The 19,795-nt window shown below is 36.6% G+C and overlaps 1 protein-coding gene across 29 annotated transcripts in view; it reads left to right on the top strand.

Annotated features, from left to right (window-relative positions):
• TRIP12 (thyroid hormone receptor interactor 12) overlaps positions 1–19,795 on the top strand; it is a 132,052-nt gene that overhangs the window by 41,296 nt on the left and 70,961 nt on the right. For 20 of the 29 annotated variants that reach the window (XM_036422153.2, XM_045575315.1, XM_036422169.2 and 17 more), the window contains exons 3-4: positions 3,425–3,547; positions 4,537–5,339. The exons of 1 other annotated variant lie outside the window; for it this stretch is intronic. In XM_036422153.2, coding sequence (XP_036278046.1) covers positions 3,425–3,547; positions 4,537–5,339 — 926 coding nt within the window. The remainder of the gene's footprint in view (positions 1–3,424; positions 3,548–4,536; positions 5,340–19,795) is intronic. 8 more of the 29 variants (XM_036422176.2, XM_036422174.2, XM_036422173.2 and 5 more) reach the window with 2 other exon arrangements.

Raw genomic sequence — 19,795 nt, 5'->3', positions numbered from 1 at the left:
GATGGTCAATTTGCATATTATTCTTTTATTAGATAGGATAGAGGCCTGGTGAACAGGTGGGAGCTGGCTGGTTTGCCCTGAAGGGTTTTCCGGATCAGGGTGGGGGTTCCTTTAGGGCCTGGGGCAGCCTGGGCAAGGGACCTGTGGTGGTTTGCAGGCCGGCCATGCCCCCTGGCAACCTAAGTGGAGGCCCTGGTATCTGGGATTTATTTATCTTCCATAATTGAAACTTTGTAGCTTTAAGCAGAGACCAAAGCAGGCCAGGGCTGTGGGAGCTTGGCTTCCTCCGTCGCTGGGGGAAACTCAAGCCTCCTGCTCTCTCCTGCTCTGGGGCTGTCACCATTTTTGTTCAGATTTATTTATCTTCTATAATCGAAACTTTGTAGCCTTGATTGGAGGCCTAGGCTGACCAGGGCAGGTGGAAAGCTTAGCTTCCTCCATTGCTGGGGAAACCCAAGCCTCCTGCTCTCTCCATGGAAACAGCCATCTTGGTTGGGTTAATTTGCATACTTGTTCCTGATTAGTTGGTAGGTGTGGCTGAAGTGAGGTCAATTTGCATATTACTCCTTTATTAGATAGGATATAGGGTGGGGCAAAAGGAGATTTATGTACCGTATTTTCTGGCGTATAAGACGACCCCTAATTTTATAGTTAAAACATAGGTTTAGGCCTATATTCGCTCTATAAGACTACTCACCACTTCCGAGGCAACACCAGTTCTTTTTTTAATTAAATTTTTAATGAATGACATTCTTCGAACATACCGTAGTATACCATACATTGATACGATAAATGGAAGGTCTCACCGAGAAACAAGAAATCCAAAAGAGAACATTAACAATGATGACATCATCTGGAAAGAAAATTATATGAAGAACTTGTAGAAAACGCTTGTTTGTGACTGACTGGGATGATAAGAGGTTTTTCTAGGCAGAGGAACATTGTGAGCTTAAAATCCTTCAAAATCCTCATGTTCTTCTGACATAAGTTCATCAATGACCTCTTGTGGTACATTTGTAAGACAGTCATCATATGGATCAAATTCCGAATCAGATGGTGTGGCTTCAGCTTCGGCTTCCCCTTCATCTTGCCACAAGAAGTCATCCTCTATACCGTCCAAAGAATTTGATATGCCACACTTCTTGAAAGACCTGATTACTGTTTCTTCAGTAATATCATTCCAGACTTTTATGACAAAGTTGGCACCATCAGCTGTACATGCGAGTACCACTGTAAAACTGGACTTCTCATGTCCTCTTGTTTTAATTAACACTGTTTTTGCACCTTTTGGATTAACAGTTTTATTTCCAACCATATTGAAATTCATAGGAATTTCATCCATATTTCCGATCTGACTTAATGCATAGCCATGTTTCTTGTGCTGTTGTATTACATATTGATGGAAAAGACTTACTTTGCCGTCAAGATCTGCAGGTAATTTTTGTGCAATTTTGGTCTTTTGCCTCAGTACCAGATTGTGCCTTTCCAAGAACCTAGTACTCCAGGATACAGTGGCCTTAAATCCTTTTTCTGTTATCTGGGTTAGATTTGGCCCACTGAAGTGCAGACATACATATTTTGTTTCGTATCACTACATAACCATTTTGACGATGCTCAAGAACCATATCTGCTACATGCTTTTCGAGTTCTGGCCAATAAGGGGTGCCTCTTCTTAATGCACACTTACTCCTTGGCATACTCTTTAATGCATCTTCATTTGCTTTCCAGTCTCGGACCATCTTTTCTGTTACTCCATATTGTCTTGCTGCAGCACAGTTACTGTGTTCCTTGGCAAAGTTTACAACTTTCAGTTTGAAACTGGCTTCAAATTTCCTTCTTGCTGGAGCCATGGTTCTTTTCTACCAGCCATTTGTTCTACATCCACTAATCTTTTAGGCTGGGGTTATACAGTACTGTAGCTTCAGCTACACACAGAATGTTCTATTGCGGTACCTTTTAACTCACTGTATGTGTCCTGATACAGCAGCTTTGGCTACACAGAATGTTCCTGTGCTGCAACTGTATGTACCCTGGTGAGCCAATCACAACAAGCAAAGGTTCAAAGGTTATAATAGACCGCCTCTCTGACTCTGGCCAATCTGAGCAGGCTTTTTACTAGAACAGTGTAGCTTCGGGTACAGAACATGTATAATTTGCATGCATAAAAAGCCTGCTTGGATTGGCTGAGTTAGAGAGGCAGTCCGAGCAGCCTTGCAGTGATTGGTGCAGGATCGAGTTGTAAAATTTGTTTAGCGGCATATCCAGACGATTTTCAGGATCGAGTTGGAAAATTCGTTCAGCGGCATATCGAGACATTTTTCGGTATATATTCGGCATATAAGACGACCCTGATTTTCGGTTTACTTTTTTTTGTTTCAAAAGTCGTGTTATACGCTGGAAAATACGGTATTTTTTGTGCCAAGTAATACAATAATTAAGAAACAATAATACACAAATACATTCCATTTCCTGTATGTGTAACTGTACTTTGTCCTACTGGGTCATTTATCAGTGATAGAATATTTTGAATGTGTTTGGATTATTTTGTTACAAATGCTCTCCTCCACTCTCACACTTTTTTTTTTAATTAAAAAAAGTTTTTATTTCAGAGGGGGAGAGAGTGATAGAAACATCAATGATAAGATTCATTGATCTGCTGTCTCCTGCATACCCCCTTACTGGGGATCAAGCCTACAACCTGGGCATGTGCCCTGACTGGGAAATAAAACCCTGACCTACTGGTTCATGGGTTGACATTCAACCACTGAGCCACACCGGCTGGGCTGTTGTAAATTCTTTATCTCTTTCTCAAATTTAGTTTTAGGTGTACTTTGTATTGGTAAGTGCTTTAAATTCCTAGCAGATATCACTATTGATTTCATGTAAATTTATTTACTCTTTAGTTGCTTCTAATAATTTTCTGTGTAAAATTGGCTTGAGAATTGATTTAATCTTATGCAGTTATGATATAATCTATATTATAATATACAAATGGGATATTAGTAACATTGTAGGGATTACAGATTGCCATTTCTATAAGCTACTATAGTTACATTGGCTATTAAAAGTAGTGTTTAGGTCTAAAATTCGGGTTTGCTTTTTAAAAATTGAGCATATTTGAATGTCTATAGTAAAATTGCTGAAAAGTTGATTATGGCTTAAGAAGCTATAATATTGCTATGCGTTTATGACAGCTGGTAATAAAAAACCTTAACTCTTTGGTATTCAGGGAGTTGGTACTAAAAAGCAGAGGGTTTTTTTGCTCAATTATTTGGTAGAATAATAATAATAGAAATATTTGGGAAAGATATAGGGTCAATAATGAAAAATTGGGAGGATCTTTTTGAAGAAATAATTTGACTTTCACTATTGTATTTGCATCTCATTTTCCTGATAGATTTCTGTTTTGATTTTCTGCTGACAGGTCACATTTAGGGCAGGCAAAACATAAGGGATATAGCCCTCCTGAGAGTAGAAAATCTAATTCTAAGGCACCCAAAGTGCAGTCTAATACTACTGAACTGTCAAGGGGACACCTTTCTAAAAGGTAAATCTTCACATGGCTTATACATTTTCAAATCAGAATTATTTGCCTATGAATTATTGCATAATATTAAAACTTACTAGGTTATACTGAAATGTTATGATATATATTTCATTATTCTCTAATTATAACTTTTGCATTAATGATTTTTTCATTAATTTTGCAGTGATGCTAGACAACACACTTTTTCTTGCTTAGAGATAGGAGGTTCCCCTTTTTCTTAACAAATCATTATAAGCTTCTGAATTGCATTGTGCCATTTACCTTAGTTTCTAATTGTTAGAGCCATAAGTCAATGATTTTTTTAAGATCTAATTGATAAGAGCCTTTCAATGAAATGTAACTATAAAGATTTGGTGATTCTACAATACAACTACTTGTAATTTAATGCTTGCTTATGTTAAGCTTAAATAAAGTTTTCTTTGTAAATAGACATCAATGTTCTAGTTCCAACTGGTTCTGAAAAAGCATTCTTTTCCTAAAAATCTCAGTACTTGTTTTGTGATTAGGAGTGTTAGTGTCAGTAATCTTTGCAGTGTTTCCCAAACTTTTGACATATGTGTACCCCTTCTAAAATTTTCGTAACTCTGAGTACCTCTCGTACTCATGAGAACATAGAATTAGGCGCAGCTAAGCACGGTGCAGTGCATATCCCCACCAAACTCCAGTTCAACCCGTACCCCCACCAAACTCTTCCCGTACCCCTGGGGATACGCGTACCATACTTTGGGAAACACTGGGAGAATTAACCTGATCTTTTAATACTTTTACAATTTAAAGTCAAGCTTGATTCTCCCCCCAACCCCCAATTTTGAACCAATGGAAAGGCTATGTTTATTATTGGACTTAGAAAAAAAAAAAAATTGTGCTTTTTTTTTCTTCTTTTTTTCTTTTAGCACTTATTTCCATAGATTTGAGAATTTAATAAATATTATATGACAGGTTTAATGATGGCAGGCTGATATTAACTCTCTTCTTATCTAACTTCTTAGAAGCTGCAGTTCATCATCTGCTGTCATAGTTCCACAATCGGAGGATCCAGACAGAGCCAATACTTCTGAAAGGCAAAAAACGGGGCAGGTGCCTAAGAAAGACAATTCTCGAGGAGTGAAACGCAGTGCTAGTCCAGACTACAACAGGACCAATTCTCCTAGCTCTGCAAAAAAACCAAAAGCACTTCAGCATTCTGAATCACTCTCAGAAACAAATAAGTCACATAGTAAGTCAAAAAAGAGACATTTAGACCAGGAGCAACAACTGAAATCTGCACAATTGCCATCAACAAGCAAGGCTCATACCAGAAAGAGTGGGGCCACTGGTAGTTCACGGAGTCAGAAAAGAAAGAGGACAGAGAGTTCTTATATAAAGAGTGGTTCTGTGTCTGAGTCAACTGGTGCAGAAGAGAGATCTGCAAAACCTACCAAGCTGGCTTCAAAATCAGCCACCTCAGCCAAAGCTGGGTGTAGCACCATCACTGATTCTTCTTCTGCTGCCTCTACTTCCTCCTCATCTTCTGCTGTAGCCTCGGCCTCCTCTACTGTACCACCAGGTGCCAGGGTGAAACAAGGAAAAGACCAGAACAAGACCAGACGTTCCCGTTCAGCATCCAGTCCCAGTCCCAGAAGAAGTAGCAGGGAAAAGGAACAGAGTAAAACTGGTGGCTCTTCAAAATTTGATTGGGCTGCGCGTTTCAGCCCTAAAGTTAGCCTTCCTAAAACAAAACTGTCTCTTCCAGGGTCTTCTAAGTCAGAGACATCAAAACCTGGACCTTCTGGATTACAGGCCAAATTAGCAAGTAAGTTACAGAAAGAGCTTTTTTTAATTAAGAAAATTTCTCTTGATTTGTCAAAGTGATCATGCTTTCAAGATAGCCAGGTATTTTGTTTTCTAGTCTGAGGCAGTCTTCGATTTATTACTGTACCTATATCTACACAATAGTACATAATAATTGATACCACTTTTAATTTTATCTGGACAAATAATGAATGCTGATTTATTAGCCATGTTTTAGTGTCTGTATTTTTATCTTTATGCATCTGCTACTTATTTACTAATATCAGGGTGAGACATCAGTTGCATTTTCTTTTATAACCAAACCCTAAATTATTCTACTTATGAGTTGCTGTTGACCAGAATCAGGCATCAAATGTGTTTTTTTTGTTTTGTTTTGTTTTTGGTATTGTACATTCTTGATGTATGGAAATACTGAGTTAAGTTATTAGAATAAACGCACCATATAATTAAACTTCATTCACATGTAATATTTTATAGCCTTGTAAGTTTAGTCTAAAGGTGAATACTTATTATTTTCATGCACTGAGGCTCTGGGTCCTAAGTAAATGGGAAAGGATATTGCTCTTTTGAAACTTCTATTGGAGTAAAATGAAAGAATGTTTGAGAATAATATATTCAAGTAAAGGTCAAACTAGATGGGAGAAAGGGATCTTGAGATACATTCTTCCTCTCTTTTTTCCGAAAAAAAGTCCTCAGGAAGCCAGGTGTTTATTTCATTAGAAATGTTTGATGAAACTTTTTAGTTACACATTTGCTGTAATGCTACAGTGGTTTTGTTTGTTTGTTTTCTATTTTGAGAAATCTAAAAAAAAAAAAACACACAGAGAATAATACTGTGCTTATCTACAATTTTTGAACATTTTATTTTTATAATAGTTAACCGGAAGCTCAGTTTTAACCATCTTTTCTCCTTTTGAGCTGTCAGAAAATTTTAGATCCACATTTTCATAGGGCTGGATTTTTTCTTGGTTACTAGAAGATGTTATATAGTGTGTAGTAGTAATCTTCTCATAGTTTAGCTAGCATTGAATCAGCCTAGCCTAATATTGAATTAGAACTAAATGTTAGCTCTGTTTAACCCTACAACCTATGACTACTTTCAGTTGATTCATATAAGAATTGTAGTATGTACAAAAGAAAATCTTACGTTTAACCTGTATCATAGGGTTATTGTGAAGGTAAGTAACATCTTTTTCTCTTAGGTTGAAGAATTTTGTTTTTCATCTGTATAAAACCTTTTGAATTTGAAGGTATAAGCCTTGTATTAAGATCAAGATTTGTATCTTGAAGTCAAAAGCAAATAAGGGGCTGGGTTAAAAAGGGATGGATAACTGTCCATTGGGCTACCAAGGTTTTCTTGACAAATGTCGTTATCTCGGCTTTTATACCTCTTCCCTCTCTGCTTTTAAGTAGAAGCATGTGTGAATCTGTGTTTGCATGTGTGTCTGTGTATGGTCATGTCCTCATTGTAGTGCCTCTGTGATCTTAATAGACAGTGGGCCAGTCTGAGTTTACAGCGAGTTTCATGTTATTCACTCCTCACTTTCCTGTCATCCAGTCTGCTTCACTTGAAGAGCTCATCTTTTTATTTTTATTTCTAGGAGGGTCCAGGCCTTGGTGAGATCAGATTGTTGTTGAGTATCATGTTGATTTCTTCCCAGAGACCAGCTTTCTTGTTTTAGGGAGAACTTTCTTAACATGATTTTTAAAAGGAAGCTCAACCCTACCAGTGGCTGATGTATTTCCTTGATTGTGAAGTTGCTTTCAGTCAGGAAGCACTCAGAGTTTTGACACTACCCCTGTGCCATAATAAAACCAGTCTAGATAGTCTAACTCCATACATGGTCACAAACTGACTTGTTAGATTAAAATATATGTGTTCTGTGGTCACTAATAAAGCTTGTACATTTTCACTGCCACTATCCTAATTCTAAGCTCTAATTATAGTCTAACCTAGGGGTGTCGAACTCAATCAGAGAAGGGGCCAAAATCTAAAATTCAGCCTAAATTGCGGGCCGAATGGTTTACTGAACAGTCATAAACTGTCATTGTGATGGAAACGCAGCGGAGTGCAGTGATGACAGCGCGGTGCGGGCCACATTGCAAGGCCTGGCGGGACGGATTTGGCCCGCGGGCCTTGTGTTTGACACATGTGGAACCTGTTGAAACAAGAGAAGGGAACCAGAATGTGTTTAGCATCTATTAAGTCCCAGGTATTTTACATATGCAGTCATGGTTAATTTTTAAAAATATTGCTTAGTGATACTTATTAATGAAAAATTATTCCAAGAAGGTGAAATAACTTGCCTGGGTTACCTATTTAAGTGGCAGAGTTAGGATTCGAAGACAGAATTCTGGGTGACTTTGAAGCTGTTACCTTCCTTGCTGTGCCAATGTTATTTTTCACCCATGTTAGTTTTCCCTGTTTGCAGCATCTTTGAATCATTAAGAGATGTTAAGATCTCAGAGGAGATAAGATTTAATCTTTAGGAATGAATACCGTTTGAACTAGGGATTCATATCATCCTATTCACTACTTATTTGCTTATTTTCAAGTAAGTGAAAAACATTTCTAAAAATAATAGGAAATATTTAATATGCTTACAAGTGTCTGACAACTTTTAAATACATAAATCATCTCATTTACTCCTCACCTTCCCTGTGTGCAGGTATTATTATTCCCTTCTTAAAGGTAAGGAAACTCAGTGTCATTTGTCAAATTACCAATCCATGGACACAGAACTAAGAAGTGATAGAAGCAAGAATTAAACCCAGACTATATGAATAGGACTCAAAGGATTGAGGAATTTGGGTGAACTAAATCTTAGGAAGGTTTCATGAAGTCAGATGGGCAGGGTGAATTGTAGCCACGATTGAATGTGTCACTTAGGAAAGAGTTAATGTAAGAAGCAGTACTGCAAGAGAATTGGCAGTACTTGGTAATTTTATGTAAAACCATGGGAGCAAAGAGTGGTATCTTAGGGGAACCCATGGGTTTCAAGTAATGGTATATTGAGAACAGAGAGCTCTTAATAAAATACAATCCTGAGTTTAAACCCTAGTTCTACCATTTTATCACCCGGTGACTATGCAAAGTTTGTAACCTTCTCATTATAAAATAGGCACCATACCTATTTGAAGAATAAATATGTGAGCATAGTGCTTAGTATATAAGTTGCATAACTAAATTTAGGATGCACAGCTGAAGTTGAGAATCTTGAGAAAACATATTCAGAGTAGTGTTTTGAGAATGAAGGATTATCATTTGTCAGTTTTAAATATTTTTCCTTAGATTTGGAAGACCCTGATTTGACGTTCTATTATCCCCTCTGAGTTTTGTGAGGCTGGACAAATCATTGGCAACCTAATTCCTAATGGTATTTGAAAAGTGGTGATATTCATTTTTTTGTGAAGCATAAATAAAAGAATGTATTTGAAAAGAGTTTTACAAAATTAAAGCACCATAGAAATAATGGCGCAGGAGAGTTGTCGCAATATATTTGAAGTGCTTTTGTATGCATCAGGATTTTTTCTCCTTAAAATATTAAGCCAGGGGATAGAATTTGATACAATGGATAGAAGTTGAGATTTCTGATTAGTAACTTTCAGGGAAACAAAATCTGTAAATTACCTTAAAGGTGGATTGGATCTACACTTTGTGCCATATAGAGTATTTCAAATTGGGTAGATTGTTTCCTTCTTTTAAGAATCTGTGAACCCATTAATTAGAATGAAGTATTTCCTAGGTAAAGTCTCAACCTATCTAATAGAAGGGTAATATGCAAATTGACCATCACCCCAACACACAAGATGGCCTACAGCAGAGGGCAGTTGGGGGTGATCAGGCCAGCAGTGGAGGACAATTGGGAGGGACCAGGCCTGCAAGAAAGAGCAGTTAGAAATTACTGGGCCAGCAGGGGAGGGCAGTTGGGGCAATCTGGCAGGCAGGAGAGCAGGTAGGCCTCGATCAGGCTGGCGGGCAGAAGAAGTTAGGGGCAATCAGGCAGGCAGGCGAGTGGTTGGGAGCCAGCAGTCCTGGATTGTGAGAGGGATGTCCAACTGCCCGGTCAGTCAGGCATCCCTTGATGGGTCCGAGGTTGGAGGCAGTTCAGGCTGGACTGAGGGACACCTCCCCTCCTTGCACGAATTTCGTGTACCGGGCCTCTAGTTCTAAGATAAGATTGGTCAGTAAAGCTTCATGGTAAAGTACATTTTTTCCAAATTGCAGGAATAACAGTACTTACATGATGCTTTGTGAAACCCATTTCCCCAGGGCCAAATATCACTCAAGGAAATTCAGGTTAGAAATCTTATAGTAACTTCTGCTTAACTTAGTATTTTATACATTTATCTGACCACCTATATTACCTTGGGAGATAGCAGTGTTCTAAGGAATACACTTAGAACAGTTAAGTAGGGAGACTTTTTCCTGTTTCGGCAACATTTATAGCCTGATAAATGCTTTCCTGGGGAGGAACTGGGGTGGGGGAACTAGTGAAAGTTACTTTCAGGGCTTCCTGAAGCCTGTGGCTTTCCAGCTGTAGCTGATCAAAATAATTGGGACAAAGGTCATCCTATATCAATTGATAGAAGTTTTGAGGTAATACTCTATAAGGGATAGTGTTTATGTGATAATTTTTAATGTGCATTAGGGAATTATTCTTGCTATGTGTTGTTTAACTTAAGCAAACAGACATTCTTAAAATTTAGCATAAATGTAAAACCAATGGGGCAGTTTAATGATACAAATGATGTTTCTCTTTTATAATCTTTTCAATATAATATTTTAAAATATTTTCATAATTCATTTGGCTTCAAAATATATTTTGCTAATATACCTTTTTAAATTAAGCTAATTTTGAAGTAATTTGACTTTCACAGTGTGTATGTGTGAATAGTAGAAAAGTATGGATGGCATAGAAATATGACATAGGCAATAGTTTATGATCAAAATTTGCGTAATTGTGGAGTTTTTACAGGAAAATTTATAAAGGTATTACTATATTTCCAGTCTAGTGAGTCTATTTATATAACTAGTTTCCCTTCTATTATTTAAAATGGACATCATGTGCATATTATTAATAACACAGTCAGCAGTGGTTACCAGCTTTTTTGCATCTTGAGTTTCAAACTCTCTTGGTGACTTTCATGCAGTCTGTGACCTTATTAGAACTAGCTAAGACCCAGGCAGATGCCAATTCTGGCACAGTAATTCTTCTTGTTTTAGGACTTTCCCACAGTCTGAGACATATGGTGCATTGCACCTCCAGCATCAGGGGAGTAAATAAGAATGAGTTGAGCAAGACAGAAGAACTTAAAAGTTAAACCCTTGGTTTTACCTAATTGGGACTTGTCAGCAGTGGTTACCAGCTTGTAGCGTCATTCCTTTTGATTTTACAAAGTTGAATTATCTTTTAGTCTCCCTAGGTGTTAGGTAATAACCTTAAAAGGAAAGGGTTGAATATTAAAATTTTCTATATTAGAAGGCAGCTGTTAAAATAATTTAAACTTAAAACTTTAATAGTTCTAATATGCAACTGCTTTGAAAAATTACCAACTTCAGTTTCTTAAAAATATATTAAATTTTAGAAAATGGATTGCCAAAATAAAAAAAAGACATGTATTTTTGTATGTCAGATTAGAATAAGAATTAGTTTAACTAAAGTACACTTCACTAAATTTACATGTAAGTTAGTGAAAACTTTTTTTTATATTCCAGCTTCTGTATTCTGTAATATTTTTGACAGTTCTATTCATAAAATATTACCGTGTTTCCCCGAAAATAACACCTACTTACATGTTTCCTTCTGAGTGAAATATAAGGCATCCCCCGAAAATAAGGCCCCTCGGCTAAACATGAGAGATTTGGTCCACTAATTCTGAAAGAAATGGAGTCACAAGAAATTGACCAGGAAATTCAGGAATTGGATTGTTATGATGATGTTCCAGAAGATGATGACATGATTGTCATTGAATAAATGAGTAAATTCTTGATACTGTAGGATTCAGTTTGTCTGGTTTGTGTTGACGACTACCATACTACTGTACCATATACAGGTAATAAATTTCCTTTATTTTCATTTAACAATAAATGTGTACCATATTCTTCTTCATGGAAAAATAAGACATCCTCTGAAAATAAGATCTAGACAATTAATATAAGACACTGTCTTATTTTCAGAGAAACAGGGTATTTTAGACTAATTCAGACAGTACCAAAATGTACAATGAAGAAAAACACAGTCACTTAATTTGATCATTGAGGACTACCTCTTTCTTTGTATGTGTATCCTCAAGTTTTTTTCAATGCTTAAATGCATTTTAAAGCCTTTCTAAAAGATTTATTATTAAAAAAACAGCAGTCTTTCTGCCACATTGCCCTTCCCTATAGCTGATTTTTTTGGTTCTTATTTTAGTCACTAAATTAATGTGCTCAAGAGGTCTACTTGTTGTTTTTTCATGTGAGCACTATTGCATATCCTTTATAGAAAATTTACACCACCTCTTCATTCATCAAACTCATAATTGTACATCTCATTTTACCAGTCATGAATAGCACTCAATGTTTGTATGGATACACATAAATGCTATTTACAGAGCCATTTAGGAACTTTTCCTTTCTTGCATATTTTTTTTCCTTTAATTTAATTATTAGTTTGTTTTGCTTTTCTTTTTTTCTTTTTCTTTTTTTTTCTTTTTAACTCCAAACTATGCCACTGTCTAAATCTTTTGTCAAGCTGTCTACATGTATCTGTTTTAGTTCCTGAAGAAGTGAGGCCCCTGAATGACTGCTCTTTTATGCCTAGTTACATTGCTTTTAACCTCAGGATTTTCGTCACACTCATCCATATCATCTTTCTTGGTTTACTGTTTCCAACTTCCATATCATCTTTCTTGGTTTACTGTTTCATTTTGGTGTGACATATCTTTGATTTGCTTATGGGAATTTAAAAAGCTTTTTAATTTTTGAAGATTTTGAATGTCTGAAAAAGAGATCTGGGTTGGAAATAATTTTCCTTTAAAACTTTCAAGAATTGCATTATCTTTTAGCTTTAAATAACTATAGACATTCTGATTCCTGTATCCCATTTTTCTGGAATCTTTCTCATCTTTATCTCCATTGTTTGAAATGTCATGATATTATCATAGCTGTGGGTTTGTTTTTATTTCTGTTAGAGTGATGAGAAGTCTTGTTTTTCCTTGGGTCTGGACTCAGTATTTTCAGCCTTAATTGCTACTAAATCTTAGGCAAACAAGGATGGCTGATCACCTTATTGTTTTTTTCCTCTTTGGATCTATTATTTTTGGTGATTGTCCTGTTAGAAGGTTCTGATCTGATTGTAACTTGCTTTCCTTTTTTGTTCTACTTTCTGAGAGATTTCAACAAATTGTTCCAAACTTTCTATTGACTTTTTTTTTTTTCTTTCATGTTAGCTATTTTGCTTTTATTTTCAAGAGGTTATTTTATTCTCATTTCCTTTTTCTTTATTGTGGACTAGAGGCCTGTGCACAAATTTGTGCACCAGTGGGATCCCTCAGTCTGGCCTGTGAGATCAGGCTGAAACCAGCTCTCCAAGGTACCCCATCAGTGCACAATCAGGGCCAGAAGTAGGAGGTTGGCCAGCCGGGGAGGGACCACGAGAGGGCTCCAGGGTGTGCCCAGCCCATCTTGCTCAGTCTTGATCTGCCAGACCCCAGCATCAAGCTAACCTGGTAAGAGCATCTGTCCCCTGGTGGTCAGTGCACGTCATAGTGAGTGATTGAATGTACTTAGCATATCAGTCAGTATATTAGGCTTTGATTGGTTGAATGGACGACTGGACCCTTAGGATATAAGGTTTTTATTATATAGGATACTTTTCTACTTTGAGGACACGGGAAAGTATTTCTTTGTTGTACAGTCCTCTTACGTAGTTTTTTCATGGGGTACTTGAAGTTTGGTTTGTTTTTCCCCAGATTTCCTTGTTTCCTCATACTCAGTGCAAGGGGACCAAAAATCTAAAATTGCCTCTATCATTATTTTTAGATCTTTTTTATTGGGTAAAATTCCACAGGAAAGATTCTTTCAGACTCTTGCCTTGAGGTGAAGGCCTAACTGCTAGAGTTCTGGGGGCTAAGCTGGAAAAGAGACTTGGAAAAAGGCCATACATATGTCATCCAGTGTGTCTTTTTCTGTACCCCTCCCCTTCCCAACTGGTGATGTGGTACTTTGAGACTTTTTTTTTTTTACTTTGTACTTTCTAAAGAGTAAATGTCTTATGTTTTGCCCCCTTAGGATAGGACAATTATGCAGTTATGCAAGTGGGAGAGGGATTCTGGGGAATCTGTTTCATAAACAGCCTATCAACCAATCTTCAGTTTTATCTTTGCAGTTTGTCCATCAATTCCTGACTTTTGTGGGATTCTGAGTATCATTCTAATTGGTAGTTTATCTTCGTTTCCCACCTTCAGATTTCTGGATTTCTCAGAGATTTAGCACTAGAATTTCTCTATTTTTATTTTTTTATTGTCTAAATTTTTACATATGTCTTCTTCCCCCTCCCCCAGCCATTCCCACTCCAAGCAAGCCCCCAATGCCCCAGTGTCTGTGTTCATTGGTTATGCTAATATGCACGCATACAAGTCCTTTGATTGCCCTAGCTCCGCCCCCCCTCCCCAATTTGTCTCTGGATCTATTCTTGTTCATCAAATTATGTTGATTATTATATTCCACATATGAGTGAGATGATGGATGTATATTTATCCTTTGCTGACTGGCTTATTTCTTTTAGCATGAGGTTCTCTAGTTCTATCCATGCTGTTGCAAATGGTAAAAATTCCTTTTTTTTTTTTTTTTGAGGCATCATATTCCATTGTGTAGATGTACCACAGTTTTTTAATCCACTCATCTGCTGATGGGCACTTTTGCTATTTTCAAACCTTAGCTATTGTTAATAGTGCTGCTATGAACATAAGGGTGCATATATCCTTTCTGATTGGTGTTTCTGGTTTCTTGGGATATAGTCCTATTGATAGAACTGGGATCACTGTGTCAAATGGGAGCTCCATTTTTTAACTTTTTGAGGAAACTCCATACTGTCTTCCACAGTGGCTGCATTCCCACCTGCAGTGTAGGAGGGTTCCTTTTTCTCCACATACTTGTCAGCTCTTGTTGTTTGTTGATTTGTTGGTGATAGCCATTCTGACAGGTGTGAGGTGGTCTCTTGGGCTTTTATATATGTAGATTGATATTTAATGTTTACTTTGACTCCTTACACAGAACAAAAGGAATCTTTAGGAAATTGGAAAGTTTACTTATACATTGCTGTAATACTTTATTATTGTGGAGGCTATATTTTTATCCTAGTGTTTTGTATTAGTTCTGTTATATGTGTACATACCTAAACAGATAATGTAAGAATTAAAAATAGAAAAAAAGTATGACAGTAAATATGTATCACCCAATTGTATTTTTGCTACTTTTAAAGTAACCTAACGCAATTAACTGTTGCACCTTTGGTGCTCTGGTAGTGAAATAGTAATCATATTACTGTTGCTCATTTCTTCTGCAAAAACGACAAAATTGGAATCATTTCAGTTTTGTAGTTAGAAATACTTCTAAATTTTTGAAGTAGAAGAGAAATATCAATTGCAAGTAGAAGGTAATGAGTGTCCAGAAGATAAAATTTCCAAGGCCCTCCATCTTTTTATTTTAAAAATATTTTTATATTTAAAAATCCAAGTTACCAATTGGATACATGAGAGATTTACTTATTTTACATTTCAAGTATCACACTTCATAAAAGGACTGATTTAAAAAAAAAAAAAAAAAAAGATGAAGCCCTGGATTTTGAGTAAGTCAGCTTGAGGCTAGGAATACTTATTCAAAAGAAAAAAGAATTAAGACATACCTTTATTGTAGTAGAAAATATTAAGACTTTTAAGAGAATAATAATGTCAGTTTCACCTTTATCCGAAAGAATAATGACCATAGGAATAGTTCTGGCTGGGTGATCATTGTCCTGTACACCAAAAGGTTGAGGGTTTGATTCACAATGTAGGCACATACCTAGATGATGGATTCCATCCCTGGTTGGGGCATGTATGGGAGGCAACCAATCAGTGTTTAGTGTTTCTCTTCCTCTCTTCCTCTCTCCTTCCTCCCTCCCTCCCTCCCTAAAAATCAATTAGAAAGCACATTCTTGAGTGAGGATTAAAAAAAAAAAAAAAAAAGAATATATTTGTAGGAACAAATTCATATATTCTTATACCAATATAATATGGTCAAGGAGCTTTGATAAAAGTAATATGTCTACATTTATACTTAACTTTATTACTCAAAGGCATTGTGGAATAAGAATATGTTATTACTAGAGGCCCGATGCATCAAGATTTGTGCAAGAATAGGCCTTCCCTTGGCTGCTGGTACCAGCTTCCCTCCAGGACCCAGGCATTCGCTCTGGCTGCCGCCTTCTGCCTTTCCTCTGGCCAGAGCCTCCTTCCCCCTTTGCTCCAGCCCTGCCATCCTCCTGTTGCTCCCTCCCCAACCCGACCCCCGCTCCTCCATAACAGGCATCCTGCCCTGCCCTGGCTGCTCTGTGCCTATGCTGCCCAGAGCCCGGCTGCCACCATCTTCGTTGTATCAATTTACATAATCCCTCCTTATTGATTGTTGATGCTGCTATATTTGTTGTGGAGTGATGGTTAATTTGCATATTACCCTTTTATTAGATAGTATAAGCAGTGATATTCTGGTTGCTTTTCAGTGTGGCATCATAAAAATAAGTGACCAATACAGTTTTTCTGCATTGTAGAGCCTGAGAGAGAGAGAGAGAGAGAGAGAGAGAGAAATAGAGGTAGATTGATTGAAATTGTATGTATTCCCATGCACCTGCATCTTAAGTGGTTTTCAATAAGTTGTAGTTTTATACTTACCACCTTTTTTCTCCTATTAAAATACTCCTTACTTGGCAGGTAGAATAAAGAAAACATGTTAATTATATAAAAATACTTTATTTTTATATAGAGAGTTTTACAATTTTTTCTTTTGCTATACAAACATATTACCTAAAAATTTCTAAAGGAACAAAAAAAATCAAAATTTTAACGCTTTGCCAGAAGTATATTGGAAAAAATATAGTATACTTTTATGCTTCAGAATAAACTTTGGGATTGTGTAGTTATGCACCTCTAGACAAGTCAGTTAATATTTTTGTGTTTGAAAAATAAGAACTATCATAACTTTATACCTATGTGAAATTACATGTATGAAAAACTCCATAGCCGATCTAAAACTGTAAAATATATAAGATAGAATATTCTAGCAGCATTAATTTGCTGAAAGGTAAAAAAACAAAACAAACCCACAATGGTTAACAGTAGTCACATTTCTACAAAGTACTTGATTTACCAAACTGTTTTATCTTCCAACTTCCCTTTTTCAAGAATTTATATAGTTCTTCTAAGAACTGACTTAATTTGTTGAGGTATCCTAGTAAGTTTCTAATTACCAGTCTTCACAACATCTAAGATGTTTCCCCTGATGTAGTTTTTGGAGCAGAGTATGTAAAAGCTAGTTATGTTTCCCATCACAGGCTTAGGTAATGTTACAAATAGCGATATCTCTTTTCCAATAGAGAGGACTGTATGTAGCAGCTCCTTTACTGTGAGATTGCCTTCCAAATAACAAAAGGTTTGGGGCTATTTCTCCTAGTTTAGTAAATAAAATAGTTGATGAGTAGTGAAGTGTAAAATTTTGATAAAAAAGATATACTGTTAACCTCAAATTAGCTTTGGAGCAGTAGTAGCCCACAGTTGAGTATTAAGTTGAGTATTTTATTTTGCATGCCACTGAATAGATATAAAATGATGTGCTTGTGTCCATTACCATACTAAGTGTACCGGTTAATTATGTGGATTTTTTTCAATAGATGGAGTTACACATATGTTGATATATATGCATCCCCTTTTGTAGTATTGAAAGCAAGCTTCAAAACTTCATATGTCACATTTTGTGAAGGTGTTAACATTGTAGATATTTTTATGCTTAAAAATGTCAAGTTTCATACCAAAAAGCATTTGTGGGAAATTTTAATTAATTATTTTGAAGAAAATTGCTGCTGAAAGTTATCTTATACTTCGGGAAGCTTATGGTGAATATCCTCCATCTCAAGATAATTGTGAACACTGGCTTAAATGCTTTAAAAGTGATGATTTAATGTGAAAGACAAAAAACGTCCAGGTGAACCGAAAAAGTTTGAAGACTAACAATTACAAGCATTATTGGGTGAAGATGCGTGTCAAACTTAAAAACAACTTGCAGAAAGATTAGGCGTTGCTCAGCAAACAATTTATGATCATTTACAAGCAATGGGAAAATTGTTAAAAGGAAAGAAAATGGGTGCTACATCAACTGAACGAAAGACAAATGGAAAACTGAAAAGTCATCAGCAATCTGTTGCTTCAGCATGAATGAAAGCCTTTTTTGCATCCAATTGTGACTGGCAATGCAAAGACAATTTTTTTTTTTGAGAATCCCAAATGCACAAAATTATGTGTTGATTCAGGACAACCATCAACATTGACTGCAAGGCCAAGTCGCTTCAGAAAGAAAACAATGCTCTGCATTTGGTGGTATCAGGAAGGTGTGGTGTATTATGATTTTCTAAAACCAGGTGAAACCATTAGTACTTATCACTACCAAAAACAAATAATCAGTTTGAACCACACTTTGTAAAATAACCAGAATGTGCTAGAAGACATGGCAAAATAATTTTGCTTCATTACACACTTCAAAACCAGTTAAAGACACATTAAAAGATCTTGCCTGGGAATTATTAATACACCCACTGTATCAAGCAGACCTTGTTCTTTCAGACTACCACTTGTTCTGAATGATGGCACAGCACTTCCTGAGCAGCACTTCAAAATGTACAAAAAGTGGTAAATTTGGCCTTGGAATGGTTTGCCTCAAAACAAGAAAAGTTGTATTGGTACAGTATCCACAAATTACCCGAAAGATGGGGAAAATGTGTAGCTAGCAGTGGACATTACTTTGAATAAAGCACTTTTGACGTTTCTCTTAAAATTATCGTGTTTTCTTTGATTACAAAATCGGCATTGTTAACTAAATACCTAGTATTATGCCATGTGTTTTAGTATTATATGAACTAAGTTAATGACAGTAATGTAAGGGCTTTTAACTTGCTTTATAGCACTTTGTTTTTTCAGTGTTTCAATGTAATATGCACTCAACTTTTTCTTTCTGAATTGTACATTTTTTGCTTTATTACCACTTAATCACACAATTCAGATAGGTATAATTTAATATTTCCTGAAATATTAAAAATAATTTCTGAATTTTTTAAACATTAAAAAATAGTGCTTAATACCTAAATATATTATATTTTTCTCCCCTCCTCTCTGAAATCAATAAAAAGGTATTTTTAAAAAATATTTATGTTTTCATGGATGTTATAGAGAGGGGAAGGGAGAAAGAATCCTCGATGAGAGAGAAACATGGATGAGCTGCCTCCCTACACTCCCCACTATGGATGGATCCTGCAACCAGGGCAAGTGCCCTGTCCAGGAATGGAACCAGTGATCTCTCGGTGCATTGGTCTATGTTCAGCCACTAAAAAACACTGGCCTACCTGTCATTAAAGATTCTTGAATAGCTAGTTTGCTTTTCACTTGGCAAACTTCCATTATCCTTTATAATAAAAATGGTAATACGCAAATTGACCCTATCAGTGGAACAACCAGGAATGATCAGTCGCTATGACGTGCATTGACCACCAAGGGACAGACGCTCAATGCAGGAGTTGCCCCCTGGTGGTCAGTGTGCCTCCACAGGGAGAGTGCAGCTCAGCCAGAAGCCAACTCATGACTGACCAGCCACGTGGCGGTGGTGGAAGCCTCTCCTACCTCTGCAGCAGCAGTAAGGATGTCCGACTAATGGGTTAGGCCCGCTCTCTGTGGACTCCTGGGCTGCCAGAGGGATATCTGACTGCCAGCTTAGGCCCAATCCCCCCAGGGAGAAAACCGTATTTGTAAATTAGAAGTTTAAATCAAGAGTTAAGAATTTCTTCCACTTTAAAGAAGTGAAATTGTAAAATAAAATTAATTAAAAAAAAAAGGCTTTCTGGGATCTGGAGAATTGTTACTGTTCAGTTGGTTTGAAAAGTTAACATTTGTTTAAGATGATGCTAGAGCTCTAATGGAAATATGCTTCTTGTGTTTTTAGGCCATTCAGTATTGGAGGTCTTTGTTTGAATTGTGCACACTGCACAGTATGTTATATGATAACATCGTTGGGGAGGTATAGATGGATGCTCTATGGCTACACCATCTCATATAATAATATAATAAAAGCCTAATATACTAAGTGTCTGGTTGTCCATTCAATCAAAGCATGATATGCTAATGTTGCTCTACTGCTTGCTATATATATTGACTACCATGGGGCAGATAGTCAAC

Source organism: Pipistrellus kuhlii, unplaced genomic scaffold (assembly GCF_014108245.1).
Source record: "Pipistrellus kuhlii isolate mPipKuh1 unplaced genomic scaffold, mPipKuh1.p scaffold_m20_p_7, whole genome shotgun sequence".
Classification (NCBI taxonomy): domain Eukaryota; kingdom Metazoa; phylum Chordata; class Mammalia; order Chiroptera; family Vespertilionidae; genus Pipistrellus; species Pipistrellus kuhlii.
Note: the sequence above shows the minus strand (reverse complement) of the source record. Positions and strands in the feature narration are given on the sequence as shown.